The sequence below is a fragment of the Marmota marmota genome, unplaced genomic scaffold (genome assembly GCF_001458135.2).
Source record: "Marmota marmota marmota unplaced genomic scaffold, marMar, whole genome shotgun sequence".
Taxonomy (NCBI): Eukaryota; Metazoa; Chordata; class Mammalia; order Rodentia; family Sciuridae; genus Marmota; species Marmota marmota.
The window spans coordinates 29703805-29722823 of record NW_026000174.1 but is presented as its reverse complement, the minus strand read 5'-3'; the positions used below and the strand labels follow the sequence as shown (position 1 = coordinate 29722823).

At 36.0% G+C, this 19019-nt stretch overlaps 1 protein-coding gene across 1 annotated transcript in view; it reads right to left on the bottom strand.

The window, feature by feature from the left end:
- The window catches only part of Nucb2 (nucleobindin 2), a 47004-nt gene extending 30011 nt beyond the window's left edge, over positions 1-16993 (bottom strand). Inside the window, 1 exon segment of the mRNA XM_048788430.1 lies at positions 16854-16993. Coding sequence (XP_048644387.1) covers positions 16854-16979 — 126 coding nt within the window. The 5' untranslated portion in view covers positions 16980-16993.
- Positions 16994-19019: the final 2026 nt, after the last annotated feature.

Genomic DNA, 19019 nt, shown 5'->3' with positions numbered 1-19019 from the left:
AAAAAAAAAAAAAAAAAAAAAAAAAAAAAGGAGGGGGGAGGGGAGGGGGGATAGTAGAGGATAGGAAGGGCAGCAGAATACAACAGACACTAGTACGGCAGTACGTAAAAAAGTGGATGTGGAACCGATGTGAATCTGCAATATGTATACAGGGTAAAAATGGGAGTTCATAATCTGCTTGAATCAAATATATGAAATATGATATGTCAAGAGCTTTGTAATGTTTTGAACAACTAATAATAAAAAAAGAATCAAAATAAATAAATAAATAAAAACAGAAAAAAAATTTAAAAAATAAATTGCTCTATGAACATCTGTTGATTAAGAGAGATAAATAACTAACCACAAATATTCTTTTAACCTTATTAAATTATTCTGTCACAACCAATAATCATTTGGTAAAGATCTTTTTGGTCAATAAGTTCTCAAATAAATAGGTCAATAAAATATCAAGTAGAATATAATGAGGCTGAAACAAAATAACAATACTAACATTGTTAGTCTCACAATATTCAAATTTTATTTATTCATTCCACTAGGATCTCCGTAACTCCAGAAGTCTACCACAAAAATTAGAATAAATGTCTCATATTCAATTGATTTTATACATACAAACTTATGATAGTGTTCAAGTCAATAGTAATATCCTGAGGGTGTAGTTCAGTGGTAAAGCACTTGCCTGGCATATGTGAGGCCCTGCATTTGATCCTCAGCAAAAATAAAAAAGATACATTTATTATATAATTTAAACAATCTGGAATATGCATTATTTAACTTAGAGTCTCTCAAACTTAACTAATCATAGACTTTCCTTTTTTTTTTTTTTTCATTTTTTTTTTTAGGGTAACACATTCTTATACAGGTCACAATTTTGGAAAGAATACAAAACCCCAGTCAGGCAATTTGCCACACATCTGTAATCCCAGCAATTTGGAAGGCTGAGGCAAGAGGGTTACAAGTTCAAGGCTATCCTCATCGAGTTAGCAAGGCCCCAGCAACTTATTGAGATCCTGTCTCAAAACTAAAAAACAAATAAATAAAATTTGGGGTGTAGCTAAGTGGTAAAGCATCCCTGGGTTCAATCCTCAGTATCAAAAAGAAAAGAATAAATAACCTCATTTTCATACCACACCGTAGATGGTACTCACTAAATACACTGAAGGAAAGTGACTCATTTTACAAATGAAGAAATTAATAATCAAACAGATTGCCTTTATAGTACATTGTCTTTTCATTAACAATACCATTAAGACTCACATTTCGGCAATTTCTATAGCAATTTTTAGTATCTGTACTGAGATAAACTTCACATGGCATAAAATTCACAGAATTTGTCTAATCTATGAAGATGCTACTCAGAGTTTAGTTCTCCAGCCTCTCAGATCAGAAGCCCTCTGGAGCTGACTGTCAGGAATACCAATTCTCAGGCTCTACCCAAAGCCTCAGGGATGGGGCTTAGGAATCTTCCAACAAATTCTCCAGTGATCCCTATGTATAGTGAAGCTTAGGATTTATCTTCTCTAGGACACTGGTTCCTCAAGCTTGATTGTTGTAAGTAAATGTTTTTCATGATGAATGATTGGCTCCATGATGATAAATAGGTTTTCATTTTTGTAAAACTTACAGAGCTTAGAATGGTTTATTTGTGGCATAGACTAACCACTATGAATCACCTCCTCTTCCCCAGAATTATTTTTTATGACAACAAAGGTTTATTTCTCATTCATGCTTTATGCCCACATACATAGGTGTGTGTTTTGGTTTTGGTGTTTTTGAGATATAACTCATAGACCATGAAATTTACCCTTTTAAGTGATACAACTCAGGCTTTCTTTCTTTCTTTTTTTTTTTTTTTTTTTTTTTTAGTGTATTTACAAGGATATGCGACCATTGTTACTAATTTTCAAACATTTCATCACCCCCCAAAAGAAAACCTATACTCAATAAGAATCACTCCCAATTCCCTTTCCCCCTACCCCCTGGGTAGCTACTAATCTACTATTTTATTTTTTTATTTTTTGGTACTGGGGATTGAACTCAGGAGCACTCAACCACTGAGCCACATCCCCAGCCCTATTTTGTATTTTATTTAGAGACAGGGTCTCACTGAGTTGCTTAGCACCTTGCTTTTGCTGAGGCTGGCTTTGAACTTGTGATCCTCCTGTCTCATAATCTATTTTCTGTGTATATATATTTGCCTATTCTGGACATTTCATATAAATGGAATTGTACAATACATAGCCTTTTGTGTCTGGCATTTGTCATTTAGCAGTATGCTTTTAGGGTTCAAGCATTCTGTAACATGTATCAGGACTTCATCCCTTTTTAGAGCTCAACAGATATTCCATGGTATGGATATACCACAATTGTTTATCCATTCATCAGCTGATGGACATTTAGGTTGTTTCTACTTTCAGGATGTTTTAAAATAATTCCTCAGTGAACATTAGTGTTCAAGCTATTATATTAGTATGTTTTCAATTCTTTTGATTATATACCTTTAGGAATAGAATTGCTGGATAAATTTCATAACTCTGTGTGTTTAACTTTTTGAGGACCTGCCAACTGTTTTCCAAAGTGGATGTACTATTTTACACTCCCATCAGTAATATAAGAGTGTTCTGATTTTTCCACATCCTCCCATCTGTTGTTGTCCCTTTTGCTTTTTCTCACTCTTCTGCCACATCTACCATAAATAAGAAGACAAGTCAAGAGAGAGATGTGCTTGTATATATAACTATGTATGTCTCCTGGCAATATCTCAAAGTGACAAAACAAAGAATCTCTCTAATCGAAAACACTGACAGAATTTATGATTCATAAACACTGATTGATCCTCATGTTTATTATAAGTAACAGTAACAACCATCTATTTAGTGTTTCCTATGTACCAAGCAAGACAATTAAACATTTTTTTATATTAACTCACTTAAGTCTTATGACAACACTGTAAAATAAATATTATCACCCCCATTTTAAAGTAAACGAAACCTTACTGCTTAAAAAGCTTGATCTAGATCACAGAGCAGTTAGTCATAGAGACAATTTAGACTTGAGAGTGACTAATGCCAAAGCCAAAGTCTACTTTTAAGCCTCGGTTCTCAAAGTGTGGGGTTCCCAGGCCAGTACCACCAGTATCACCTGGGAAATTGCTAGAAATGCAAACTCTCAAGGATTACTCCAGACCCAAATCAGAGACTCTAGGCTGTAGGCCCCACAATCTGTCTTTTAACAAGCCTGTGGATGATTATAATGCCTGCTAAAGTTTCAAAAGTACTGCCCTATAACATACTGCCTTCCCTCGTTCTAACACTTATAGACCTTACTTATAATGAGAGACAAGAAGAATACTTATGTCAAAAAGAAATGTTGGATCCTTAAGGAATTGGAAATGTCTGATGTGTGTGTGTGTGTGTGGGGGTTCAACAGGGATTAAACCCAGGGCCTCTAGGTATGGTAGGCAAGTGCTCTACACTGAGTTACATCTCCATACCTTTTTATTTCTTATTTTGCTGCAGGGTGTAAGTTACCCAGGGTAGCCTCAAACTTGTGATCCTCCTGTCTCAGCCTCCAGAGCAGCTGGGACTATAGGTATGTACCACCATAGTCAGCAGAAAATGACTTTTATATCTAACAATAAGGCAGAATTAAATTTTATTATGTACTTTCTAATTCTAGCTGCTTCGCTTATTTACTATGTCATCACAGGTGAGTCAATTGACCTTCTCCACTTCAGTTTTCTCATTTTAAAAACAAAGAATTTGTTAAATTAGAGAATTTAACTTAACCTCAGTATTTGTTAAGTGCTTAAATTCTAGTACCTATTTTCTTTTCTTAAGTATAGATCTTTTCTATTACGTATTCAGAAATACTAATAAAGTACTAATAAAGTTGCTTATATTCACACCAATTATTTTATTTTATTTTTTAAAGAGAGAGAGAGAATTTTTTTTAATATTTATTTTTTAGTTTTCGGCGGACACAACATCTTTGTTTGTATGAGGTGCTGAAGATCGAACCCGGGCCACATGCATGCCAGGCGAGCACGCTACCGCTTGAGCCACATCCCCAGCCCAATGATTTTAAATTATTAATTTGTAAGATCAATAAATGCCTTTAAACTAAACATTGCATATTTGGCAAGTTTAAAATACATAGGCAAAGGAAGAAACAGAGATGGGAACATAAATTGTAACAAAACAAAACATAATTGTTGAGATGGGAACATAAATTGTAACATAACAAAAATCAACTTTCAAGGAAAATTCCTTTGGGGATACAATGACAAAAAGAAGTAAAGCCAAGAAAGTTTCACCCTTTGGAAACAGGTTGTGAAACATTATACCCTCTCATCAAACTTAGACCTTCTTGGTGGAGTAGAAACAAAGCTTAGGTTTAGAGGTTGTCAGACTTGCATTGAATCGGTACTGCTGTTTCAAAACCAAAGGCTATTTCATATTTTGATAATTTTAGGACAAAAGATTGATTTTAAAGGAGAAAATTGTTTGTTTTAAAGTCAAATGCAACAGAATAAATAACAAATACAGCCAAGAGCAAGAAGACATATATTATATGATTCAATTGGTATGAAATGCCCAAAATAGGTAAGTTCATAGAGGAAGAAATTAGATTACTGATTGCTTAGAACTATTGGTAGGAAAGGGGGAAATAAGAAATAAATGCTAATGGATACAGGATTTCTTTGGGGGGTGATGAAAATGTTCTAAAATTAGATAGTGGAGATGATTGAAAAACCCTACAATTATACTAAAAGCAAGGGAATTGTATGAATTATATTCCAACTTTTAAAAAAAAGGAATAAATGGTGGTTCCATTTGGCTCAGCTATCCCTCTCCTCGGACTATACCCAAAGGACTTAAAAACAGCATACTACAGGGACACAGCCACATCAATGTTTATAGCAGCACAATTCACAATAGCTAAACTGTGGAGCCAACCTAGATGCCCTTCAGTGGATGAATGGATTAAAAAATGTGGTATATATACACAATGGAATTTTACTCAGCAATAAAAGAAAATAAAATCGTGGCATTTGCAGGTAAATGGATGGCTCTGGAGAAGACAATGCTAAGTGAAGTTAGCCAATCCCCAAAAAACAAATGCCAGAATGTTTTCTCTGATATAAGGAGGCTGACTCTTAGTGGGGTAGGGAGGGGGAACATGGGAGGAATAGATGAATTCTAGATAGAGAAGAAGGGAAGAGGGGAGGGAAGGATAGGGAGAAGGCAGGGGATTAGCAAGGATGGTGGAATGTGATGGACATCATTATCCAAAGTACATGTATGAAGACACGAACTGGGTGTCAACCTACTTTATATACAAACAGAGATATGAAAAATTGTAGTACATATGTGTATTAAGAATTGTTATGCATGGGGCTGGGGATGTGGCTCAAGTGGTAGAGCGCTTGCCTGGCATGCGTGCCGCCCGGGTTAGATCCTCAGCACCATATACAAAACAAAGATATTGTATCCGCCGAAAACTAAAAAATAAATATTAAAAAAAATTCTCTCTCTCTCTCTCTCTCTCTCTCTAAAAAGAAAAAAAGAATTGTAATGCAAAAAAAAGCAAAGTACATGTATAAAGGCATGAATTGGCATGAACATACTCTATATACAAAGATACGAAAAATTGTGCTCTATTTGTATAATAAGAATTGTATGCATTCCGCTGTTGTGTATTTAAAAAGGTAAAAAATAAAAAGTAAAAAACAATTTTTTAATGAATTTAAAAAATAGAGCAAAAATTTCAAGCTGAAAAATTTTAATGTGAAGATCAAAAAATACAATTCTTGCTTCACAATCATTTTATTTTTTTTATATTCTTAATGATTTTTGTCTCCTTGTTTCACCATTACTAGACAAATATGTGAAAATCTTACATTATTATTTTGGACTTTTCTGTTTTTCCTTATGATTTTGTCAATTTTATTTAAATATTAGATATATATAAATGTAAGACTTTCTAGCCTTAGATTTAATGTTTTATCACATGTGAGTGGCCTTCATATCCCAACTTGCCTTAAGGTCTATATTAGTTGATACTAATATAGTGAAACCAGTTTTTTTTTTTTAATACTGTGTGAATATATATATACATGTACATATGTACACATGCAAACATACACACATATACTAAGGTGACAATCTCTGCCTTCTAAGTGGAGTATTTTCTCTGTTTACATTTAATTAAATTACTTATTCTGGGGGCTGGGGATGTGGCTCAAGCGGTAGCACGCTCGCCTGGCATGCGTGCGGCCCGGGTTCGATCCTCAGCACCACATACACACAAAGATGTTGTGTCCACCAAAAATTAAACAATAAAAATAAATAAAAATTATTTTTAAAAAATTACTTATTCTGTGCTTAATCCATCCTAAAATGCACAATTTCTCATTTTAACATTTCAGGAATCAGGGAGTATCTTTCAATGACTGGAATATTAAAATTGTGATTGAAGCTGGGCACAGAGGCGTATGCCTATAATCACAGGCATTTGGGTGGCTGAGTCAGGAGAATTACAAGTTCGAAGCTAGCCTAGACAAATTAGTAAGACCTGTCTCAAAATAAAATTTAAAAAGATGTGGGGATTTAGCTCAGTTGTTGAGGCTTCCCTTGTACACACTAAGCCCTGGGTACCATCCCCAATACTTCAAACAACAACAACAAATAAAATTGTATTTGGTCAAGTACCAACAACAATATGCATTACATATGCATAAATTTTTTATCAAATTTATTCTTACTGTCCTAACTTCAGAATTTCTGCATTATCAGTAGTTCCTTATTATCATTTTAAATATCTTCCCAAGAAGATTAAACTATAATTTGATATTAAAATGAAAAGTTATTTTGTAAGTTCAGAAATGAAGCACTCAAATTGGTGAAGCAAATGTTTGATGTTAGAATAATAATTTTATTTTTTCTCATAAAGGAAGAAGTAAGTGCTTTACTAAACTCTAGACAGAAAGATACCCAAAGTAGGACTGGGGATATAGCTCAGGTGGTAGAATGCTTGCCTCACATACACAAGGCCCTGGGTTCAGTCCCTAGCACAACACACACACACACACACACACACACAAAGATACGCAAAGTAGATGATGCCATGTTACATTTTGTTAGAGCAACAGAATTACCTATTAGCAGCCAAACAATGCAAAGGCAGCCAACAGAAACTGACAATGCCTCCAAAAAAATTTCAAGGAACATGAACTTTATTTGACCAATTTATAAAACATTAAGGCAAATGTCAATTTGTCAAAAACTTCCTAATAGTACTAAGCAAAAGCTGCAGAACTTCCAACAACATGTAATTTAAGTGGGGAGAAAGCTGAGTTGAGTCAATAGGAAATGTCGACAAAATTCTGATGCTATTTTAGAATACTTCAAAATAATACACTAATGCTAAAGCTACAAAAGAAATTGATATAAGAGAATGGGTTATAAAACAGCTATTACTGTAATGCATCATAAATACCTATGGCCAAAAGTCGCTGCTATGTTAAATTTTAAACTACAAAATAATTTCCCAACAATGTTATTATATACATTTTAAAAAACAAAAAAAAAACAGGTATGGTGGCACACACCTGTAATACCAGGTACTTGGGAGGCTGAGGCAGGAAGATCTCAAGCTCAAGACCAGCCTCAATAACTTAGCAAGACTCTGTCTCAAAATAAAACAAAACAAAACTCTGGGAATGTGGTTTAATGATAAAGCATCCCAGGGTTCAATCCCTAGGGATTAAAAAAAAAAGTAAAATAAAATTTTTTCAGTAAGCATATTGTAAGTAATAAAGCACAATGTCATAGTTTGGCAGGATTTTTTCTATAGCATATGATGGTATATCTTAATATCAATGAGGTTTTGGAATCAATGAAATACAGGTATTCTATCTTAAATTCAAAATCTACCATCTTCTTTAGGGCTTTCTATTTATCCTGTCTCTTTAATATTTATTTTTTATCGTCTTTTCTTTTTTCTTTTTTTTTTTTTTTGGATTAATGGAGAATGTTTTAAATATATTTTTCCCTCTACTAGTTTTAATCTTTCAGTGTTTATTCTAGACATAATAAGGATAATTAACTTAAACCTTTACTCTATTTCTTAATAAAGTCTCTTCAAATGTCACCTGCTGTCTTAACAAAAGAAACAGAAAGTGTTGAGTACATTAGGTAGAAAAGTAATGACAAAAATCTCTTTAGGGGTTGGGGGTATGGCTCAGTGGTAGAGTGCTTGCCTAGCATGTGTGAAGCACTGGGTTCAATTCTCAGCACCGCATATAAATAAATAGACAAAATAAAGGTCTGTCAACAACTAAAAACGTATTTTTTTTTTTTAAAGAGAGAGTGATAGAGGGAGGGAGGGAGGGAGAGAGAGAGAGAGAATTTTAATATTTATTTATTTATTTTTTTAGTTTTCGGCGGACACAACATCTTTGTTTGTATGTGGTGCTGAGGATCGAACCCGGGCCGCACGCATGCCAGGCGAGCGCGCTACCACTTGAGCCACATCCCCAGCCCCTAAAAACGTATTTTAAAAAATCTCTTTAAATACCAACATAATGCCAAAGGTGTCAGAAATAGGGTTACATGTTTTTATGAACTGGAAAAGACAAAAAAATCCATACAAAAAAAGGAGAAATGAGTGATAAAGAGAAACAATGGGAAGAAGTGGGGACTAACCTACTTTTCATTCCATTTTCCAGTCATTAAGACTGGCCTTCTTCTCCTATCTTTTATCACCCTGTGTTTCCATAAGACTCAGACTTCAAGAGGAGACACTGAGCTAAACTAGGCTGAAACAGTAGACTGACTAATCCAAATATGGATAGGCTGATTATTTCCTCTCTAAAGTAGGATGATGTGAGATTCTAAATCAAGAGATCAATTCATTGAAGAACATCTTAGAAGATGGAAAGATCCCCCATGCTCTTGGAAAGGCAGAGTTAATATTGTCAAAATGGCCATACTACCAAAACTGTTATACAGATTTAATGCAATTCCTATTAAAATCCCAATGATATTCTTCATAGAACTAGAAAAAGCAATCATGAAATTTATTTGGAAAAATAAGAGACCAGAATAGCCAAAGCAATTTTTAGCAAGAAAAGTAAAGCAGGAGGCATCACAATTCCAGACCTTGCACTATACTACAGAGCAATAGTAACAAAAACAGCATGGTATTGGCACCAAAATAGATATGTAGACCAATAAATGGCACAGAAGAGAAGACACAGGGACCAACCAACATAAACACAGTTTTCTCATACTAGACAAAGGTGCCAAAAACATATATTGGAGAAAGGATAGCCTCTTCAACAATGATGCTGGGAAAACTGGAAATCCATATGTAGCAATATGAAATTAAACCTCTATCTCTCACCATGCACAAAATTCAACTCAAAGTGGATCAAGGACCTAGGAATTAGACCAGAGACCCTGCACCTAATAGAAGGAAAAAGTAGACCCAAATCTTCATTGGGCCCCGACTTCCTTAACAAGACTCCTAAAGCACAAGGAATAAAATCAAGAATCAATAAATGGGATGGATTCAAATTAAAAAGCTTCTTCTTGGGCTGAAGTTGTGGCTCAGAAGTAGAATGCTCATGTGGCATGTGTGAGGCACTGGGTTCGATCCTCAGCACCACTTAAAGTAAAATAAAGACATATATTTAAACAAAAAGCTTCTTCTCAGCAACAGACACAATCATTGAAGTAAAGAGAGAGCCTACAGTATGGGAGCAAATTTTTACCACACGCACATCAGATAGAGCACTAATCTCTAGGATATATAAAGAACTCAAAAAAACTTAATACCAAAAAAATAATAATAATAATCCAATCAATAAATGGGCTAAGGAACAGACACTTCTCAGAAGAAGATATACATGTAATCAACAAATACATGAAAAGGTGTTCAACATCTTTAGTAATTAGAGAAATGCAAATTAACACTACTCTAAGATTCATCTTACCCCAGTCAGAATGGCATTTATCAAGAATACAAGCAATAATAGGTGTTGGAGAGGATGTAGGGAAAAAGGTACACTCATACATTGCTGATGAGACTGCAAATTGGTGCAACCACTTTTGAAAGCAGTGTGGAGATTCCTCAGAAAACTTTGAATGAAACCACCATTTGACCCAGCTATCCTACTCCTCGGTTTATACTCAAAGGATTTAAAATCAGCATACTAAAGTAACATAGTCACATCAGTGTTTATAGAAGCTGAATTCATAGGAGCTAAACTGTGGAACCAACCTAGATGCTCATCAATAGATGAATGGATAAAGAAACTGTGGTATATATGCACAATGGAATATTACTCAGCCTTAAAAGAGAATAAAATTGTGGTATTTGCAGGTAAATGGATGGAGCTGAAGAATATTATGCTAAGCAAAGTAAGTCAACCTCAAAAAAACTAAAGGCCTGGGGCTGGGTTTGTGGCTCAGTGGTAGAGTGCTCGCCTAGCATGCACAAGGCACTGCGTTCGATCCTCGGCACTACATAAATATAAAATAAAGATATTGTACCAAATGTTTTCTCTGATTAGTAGATGCTGATCTATGATGAGGGGGTGGGGGGTGAGCATGGGAAGAATGGAGGATCTTTGGATTGGGCAAAGGGGAGGATGGGGTGGGATTAGGAGGGTAGAAAAGATGGTAGAATGAGATGGACATCATTACCCTAGATACATGTATGATTGCATTAATGGTGCATCTTTACAAGGTGTACAACTAGAGAATTGAAATGTTATGCTCCATTTGTGTATGATGAATTGAAATGCATTCTGCTGCCATGTACAACCAAGTAGGACAAAAAAAATAAGTAAGTATATTTTAAAAATTTTTAAATATTTCAAGATAGCATGGAATCAATTATCCCAAAGGCATCAGAGCCTCAGGCATAATTACAAAGTAATTATGAGTTCTTAATCTTCTCCTAGTATCCAATAGATACAAAACAATTTCCCTACCTATCCAGGTCCTAAAAGGATAAATCAAAACTCTCATTCATAAACAGAGGCAGATTTCTTAGCTATAGATTCACTCCAGTAGTTAACCAGATTAAGTTTATTTGAGAGGGAGGGGTGGGAGATCCCTGTTTTAATTGTGGGGCAAGATATCCTGGAAGGGGTTAAAAAGAATGGTCATAGGTAAGTAAGTGAAAAGAAAACAAAAGAGTTGAGGATGTAGCTTAATGGTAGGGCACTTGCTTAGCATGGACAGAGCCCTGGGTTCAATCCCTGGCAACACAAAAAACAAACAAAAAAATAGAAAAGCTGGAACTAATCTCTTTCCTTGTAAAATCTCTGTTCCTCCCTCATGTATATTTTTCTCCCTTCCTCATCTTTCTTGCAGCCTGAGCTTTTGTTCAGGAAGTCTCCTGAAAGAGAGAAGAGATATCCTTCATTACCTTTGCCTTGCTGCCTGTATCTTGGCTGTGATGGTCAGAGGCTGGTAGCTATCTTAGACTGTGAAAAACAGAGTCACAACTTAGGGAAAGCAGATCAAAGAATTGGAGGAGATTAGGTCTCTTATGACTTAATAAAATCATTATGCCTGTCCTAGACTGTCTACTTCAAGAATTATTTCAAATGAGAAAAAAAAACATTGTGGGTTTAAACTACCAGGAAGCCTATATTGGGTTTTGTCCTATCTGTGTTTTATTATTGTTGGTAGTGGTGGTAGTTTTTGTTTGCCAACAAAGGCAAGTCTTAACTGAGCACTTACCTTCATACAGCTAAACAATTTTTATGTCCTTTTTACAGATGAGGCAACTGAGATCCAGAAAGGTAAGATGTTTAATATCAAGTTAGTGAAGAGGTGGATCTTGGCTCCTGACCCAAATTTTTTTCATTAAAAACTGACTCTTAGGTTCTAAATGAAAAAAAAAAAGACAAAGTAAATATAATCATAAATTTAACCATATTATAGTGGTGGTAAAGGCAAATGACAGCATATAAATTTGTCACAGCATGAAAAGAAAACGTACCAAATTTTCATGGTATGAAGGAGACTAAATTATATCATATTCCAATAGGGAAGGGAGATACATTAAAATAAACAGAATCAAAGACCAATTGATTTGCTGTGCCCATATTTTACTATATTGCTCCTCTTTTTTATTGATTTTATTATATTTTTAAATACACGACAACAGTGGAATGCATTACAATTCTTATTACACATATAGAGCACAATTTTTCTTATCTCTGTATATAAAGTATGTTTGTGCCAATTTATTACATTATACATGTACTTTGGGTGTTTTTTTTTTTTTTTAATATTTATTTATTTTTTTAGTTATCGGCAGACACAACATCTTTGTTGGTATGTGGTGCTGAGGATCGAACCCGGGCCGCACGCATGCCAGACGAGCGCGCTACCACTTGAGCCACATCCCCAGCCCTACTTTGGGTTTTTTAAAATTACAATTCTTAATACACATATGTACCCCAATTTTTCATATCTGTTTGTATATTATAAGGTATGTTGACACCCAATTCAAGTCTTCATACATGTACTTTGTATAATGATGACCATCACATTCCACCACCCTTGCTAATCCCCTGCCCCCTCTCTTTCCCTCCCGCCCCTCTTCCTTATCTAGAATTAATCTATTGCTCCTCTTTTAAATAACTAAGCAGAATTCAGATTAAGCTTTTAATTTTCTCAGCAATTACATTTTAAGATATAAGGTAACTTCTGTTAAATACTTAACTGGAATCTTCCTTTACTTTTACAATACTTTAAAATAGTTAACCTTGATCCCAGTCTACCACAGTAATGAGACAATAAAATTCTAACTCTTTTTTGAAACCCTACTACATAATACAAGACAGCTTGTGTGCAAACTCATTGGTGAACACGATCAATTATTTCCAAGTGGTCTGTAAAGAAAACAAGCAAATAACAATAGTTTCAAATTTGAACAACATATATATTCCTTTTTTACATGGCAATTTAATATGAAACCATCTATGATAATATGCATAATGTATTTTGTAAAGGTATATGGCCTTTTCTAATACAGCATGATAAAAAAAAATTTAAAAAAAAAAAACAGATTGAATCCTAACCTCTCCCATTTATTTGTGAGATACTTGTTTTAAGTGCTAGGGATTGAGCCCTAGGCCTTACACGTGAGCTCTACTACTGAGCTACATCTCCAACCCTCTTTTGGTCTTCTGAGTCTTGATATTCCTATCTATGAAACTGAACTGATACTTCTTTACAGGTTTATTGATGAGGTGGAAATAAGAAAGAACATAAAATAACCAGTATAGTATATGACAATAGTATATGCTCAATAAATATTAATGCCCTTATTGTCTTGAAAATGAAATATACATATATATGAAAATCTGTTCTATAAATACCCAAATTATAGAATTTAAAAGGCAATATCAGTTTGACAATCACAAAACATTTTTGAAATGCCTCATTAGAGCTTTTCTCTGAGCATTGCTATAACCAAAGCTCCAATGCAGCTACAAAGCCAATAGAAGGAACACATCCAACAAGAATGGAACAGTCTCTTCCTCCAAGCCATTAAAATCAAGCTGGAATGAAAGCCTAGGTTTGTTTGTTTTTTTGTTTTTCCCCCAAAGGCACTGCCCTGAGCCAGGAAACCAGGGTTGCTGCTTTTTAATGTGTCAATTCTGACAGTAAAAAGGGGTGGAGTGAGGAAAACTAAATGGTGTCTGAGTTTCTCCATGCCAGCAGTGACAATATAACCTGTTGCTCACCTCCATTTCCCACTTTGAAAATGAGAGTCAGATAGAAAGTGTGATTCGAAATAAAATATCAGGTATATGACCAGCTGAGCTAGACTTCAGCCCCTTCCTTGATCAAGACATCAGTATAGATCTTAGTGTTTCTGATGTCCGTATCTGTTAAAAGGACATCAAGGAAACTATCATATATCTCCTTTTTTTTTCCAATCTTAGCAATGGTTTACAGTATTCTTAGAAATAAGTTTATGAATATATACTGTTGATATCAGTATCACTTAATAAACACTTAATAAATCACTTAATTTTTTTAATTACAATGTCCTCAACATTTACATATACTGTACTTCAGATAACTAAAATACAATGTCAAAAGACTTTGCCAAAAAATGAAGGCATGGAAGTGCTATCTCAATTTCCATTAAGTTGTTTGCAAATTTTAGAATAAGAGAATTCTGAGTCCAGAAATGTTTTCAGAGGTAATCCAGTTCACTTTCCACCTTTAGAAAAGGTTATATAAGCACAAAGAAGTTAACTGACTTGCCTAAGATAATCTAGCAGAACAAGGACTGGAATCTGGCCAAGAAATTCTAATTAAGTAGACTTTTCACCATATTGTAGATTTCAATAACTTTTAGATTGAAAATTATCAAAGTGATTGATAATTTTTCATGAGTAAGTTATTTTAACTTATTTGGAGCAAGTCTATAAACTGATTTCACATATTAAACATAAAAAAGCAAATTTTTCTTTTTCTAAACTGTAAATTATATTGAAAAAGTTATTTGTCTATTATGCCAAATATGGTCAACTTATTTATTAACAATACTTAAAAAATTATCCACTTTAAAGATTATTTTCAATACATTCCAAAATCTTACACTTGATTCTTCCAGCCACCTACTCAAAAGGGTGTTTTATACACCCCAGCCATCAAAAGGATCCTTAGAAATTGGAACACAGTTTAATATGTATTTAATATATATTATTTTAAATTATATAAAATTAATTTAGTATATCTACAGAGATATACTTCATATACTAAAACAAAAAGATAACTGAATTGCTCATGTTGCTGATACCCTATATTAATGCCCATAATTAAAAGCTAGTATTTTGCAAATTACCCTAATTGCCTTAATTATGATTTCTTCTTTTTTAAAATATTTATTTTTTAGCTTTAGGTGGACACAATATCTTTATTTTACATTTATGTGGTGCTGAGGATTAAACCCAGTGCCTTGTGAATGCTAGGCGAGCATTCTACCACTGAGCCACAACCCAGCCCCCTTAATTGTGATTTCATTTCAAATGGTATTTACTGAGCAAAAAACAACTGACAAAAGGCATGCTGAGAAAATGTGTAAAATGTGTCATATAAATAATTAGTATCTTGGGAAAGCAGAGAAAGATAAACACACCCTTAGAAGATGGGTAAAATCAGGATAGCAGAAGAACAGCACGAGTAACCACAAGGAGACAGAATTATTCACATTAGGAATGTGAACCAGATTGGAGAGAATTTAAAGATCAAGATGAGAAAAAGAAGTTTCCATGTTCACCATAATAAAAAGAATAATATTACTTGAGGTTTTACTTCTATTTTCTAAATGATTTAATTTTTTACCCTATTAACTAAGGAGCATCTGTTGAAACATTTATTTGTCTAATGTTTGTTAAACTTGTTCAAATTTTATAAAACAAGAACTCACACTTGGCTTAAATCAGGATGAATCCTGATGCAATTTCTATGACAGACAAAAATGCAGGAATTTGGATATTACCAGAGTCCAATTATTTAATGGAATCCACCAGGGAATACCTTAAGAAACAAATAATTTAAATAGGTAGTAAAAGATAGGTTATTGGAACAAAATACCACTAGTCTCATACAGCTTTTAGCCAATCCTTTCAAGCAACTGTCTTTTTTTTTTTTTTTTTTACTTTCCTATAGGGAAAACCAAGAGTTTCCTTCAAACAAAACTATTAGAAATATGTGCATTTAGGGCTGGGGTTGTAGCTCAGTGGTAGAGCGCTTGCCTCTCACGTGTGAGGCCCTGGGTTCGATCCTCAGCTCCACATAAAAATAAATAAACAAAATAAAGATATTGTGTCCAACTATAACTAAAAAACTTAAAAAAATAAAATAAAAAGACAGCATTAAAAAAAAGAAGAAAAGAAAAAGAAATATGTGCATTTAACCGACCCCTGACCCCTGTCTTTTTTTTAAGCCAGGTAAAATTTGGTTTAGTGTCCATATTCATCCATGGATTTAACAGAACCTTAATAAAAGGCTTTAGATGGTAGCACTAATTCTATTGTCAAAAGGTACATTACCCAGTGTAGTAGTTTAGTGAACACAGAATCTCAAGAGGTTGTCTCCCAAAAATCACACTAAAGATCCATGTTCGTTCTCATTTTCTCCCCCTCCACCTCTTCTGACACTGTAAAATAATTGCCAAGACCGCTGCCAGCACCAACCACAATAACCACATTTGCTCACTGAGTTAATATTTAGCAGGTGCAACAAGGAAGTACCATCCTTCTCATCCCCTAAAACTGAAAGGGATCACCTCGAACCTAAGTTGTCTCTTAAAAGGAAAAACAAAAACGATAGTACGACTGGCAGGAACTTTCTCCTGAGTGTAAGAGCTTAACAGAACCGGCAGAAAAACGGGGTTCACAGGCCTACCTTTTCTCCACGGCGAATCGTGTGGTGAGCATCAGCCTGGAATTGGTAGATATACCCTTCCTCACCGATGGGCATCTCCCTCGCCCACTGAAGCGCCAAGACTGCGCCGGACCCCGCCCGAGTCTCGGTCCTGCATCTACCCTCTCTGGCTCTCGCGGAGAGTCTGCCTCCCACATCTACCCCAGAGAAAGCTCGGGTGCTCTGCAGCGAGTGAAGCGGAGGAGGGGACCCCGAGTCTCAAGCTCAAGTTGGGGGCTCCCTCCCCACCTGTGCCCGCCCACTGTGCGGGCCCCGCCATGCTCACTGCTTTGGCAGGGCAAAAAACCAGAGTCTTATCTCAGGACTCGCCCCAGCCTCCCGACTTACTAATCCGCATCCACCTCCAGCCACCGGCCTTACCTTGCGGGTTGCAGGCGAGGAAGGCTCCGCTTGCTGAATGGGTTGGAACAGACTCTCTCCAGCCCCTAGCCCACTGCTTTGCTGGGTCCCTCCACCAACCGCGCGCGCCCGCCTCCTCACTGCCATGGCGACAGCTCCCGCCCCCACCGCCGCTGATTGGTCCGGCTCGGGATCGCGGAGGGCGCCGATTGGCTGGGATTGGATCCAGGCCAAGCCAGCGAGGCCGGAGGCGGGAGGTGTGGAGCGCGTAGCGAAGGAGCCTGAGGTAGGCTGAGCCAAGAGGGACGTGGCGCTCTGCTTCGCTGGGCAGGGAGGCCGCGCCTCTTCCTTCCCAGCTTTCTTGGAGAAGCCTGTGGAGCAGGACTTGGGCGGGTGTCCTGTCCGAGAAATCCAACACAGCCCTAGGGATAGCCTCCTTCTTGACCACTGGTCTGCCCCTCAGCACCCATACTGGTCGCCCATACTGTCAAGCCCTTTCTCAACCACAGGCCTCGCGTTGGGGAGGTGGGGGTTCCCGAACCTCCTTTTAGCAAAAACCCTCCTCAAATTTGTAACCGCGCCCCACTCTCGTTCTGCTGATCCCTGGGTCACTGTGGCCTGACTGCATTTGCCCCACCTTCTCGCACATCCATCTGTAGACATGCCTTTCTCTACATCCTCCACCGTAGAACCAAGGCATCTCCAAATCTCTTATTTTAAAGATGGGGAAACTGAGTATCAAAAATGTGTGTGAGCCGGGCGCTGTGGCGAACGCCTGCAATCCCAGTGGTTTGGGAGGCTGAGGCAGGAAGATTTGAGTTCAAAGCCAGCCCCAGCAATTTAGCGAGGCACTTAGCAACTCAGCAAGACCCAGTCTCAATAAAATATAAAAAAGGGGCTGGGGATGTGGCTCAGTGATTGAGCATCCCTTGCATGGGTTCAATCATCAGTACCAAAAAAAAAAAAAAGTATGTGACTGGAGAGTTAGAGAAACTTTTGGAGCCACCTAGCTGCTTTTGAAGCTTGAGTTTGCCAATTGGTAGGACCCTTCTAAGCCTCCATTCTTTACACCTGAAAAAAAAAATGGTATTACATCTACCTTAGGATGTTGGTGATTAGGTAATAACAAAAACAAAGAACCTGTTGCATAGTATATCGGTACAGTTGTGGCTCCGGATCTACAAGGGATTTGTTCTAGTACCCACTTCCATACCAAAATGCACAAATACCCAAACCTTTATCTAAAATGATGTAAAATTTGCAATATAACCTATGTACTTCCTCCCACAAAATTTAAATCGTTTCTAAATTACTTCTAATACCTAATATGATATAAATGCTATGTAAATTATTGTTATACTGTATTGTTTAGGGAATAATAGCAAGAAAAATGTCTGTCTGCGTTCAGTTGTAGTATTTTTCCCTAATATTTTTCCTCTTCAGTTGGTTTTTAATCCATAAATGTGGAACCACAGATACAGAGGAAGGCCAACTGTAGTGGAAGTTTCTGTTATCAAGATGAAATATAAGCAAGTGGCTAGATGTATCACCATGGGACCAGACTGTCTTTGTTGCAAAACTTTGCCCCTAATAGCAGTGAGTTGAGGTAAATTTTTTTTCAGAGATTATGTATTTATTTAATTAAAGAAATGTGAATTAAAATGTAGGTAAAATTGAAGATTTCTATTTCCAGTGTAACAAATACAGTTACCTTTTCCTTGTTCAACTTTCAAAAATTGTCTTAAAAAATCTTGCTTAACTGGCACAAAAAAATACATTTTTAGTTTTCAGAGAAGATTATTTCATACTACCTAGCTGTATTATATATGTAAAGTTAGTTAAAGCTGAGATATCAGTGTCATAAAACAGCAGGAAAGCATGACAAATTCACATACTAGTTTGTGTAATCATGGGGTAAATTATTTAAATGCTCTGTGCTTCCATTTCTTTGTCAATAAAATGGTGATAATAATAGTGCCCTCCCACTTACAGCACAGCAAATGAATAGAAAAGTGACTGGCACACAGTGTAAGTGTTCAATAAATGTTAGCCATTCTCAAGTTACTGGCTAACCTAAGAATATACCTCAGGTCTCTGGATTCCATGACTTTCAAATGTCTCTCATCCACATACTTAGTACCTCAAAGTTAAGCTTCTTCTTGAGGTTCAGGAGAACAAGACACTTGT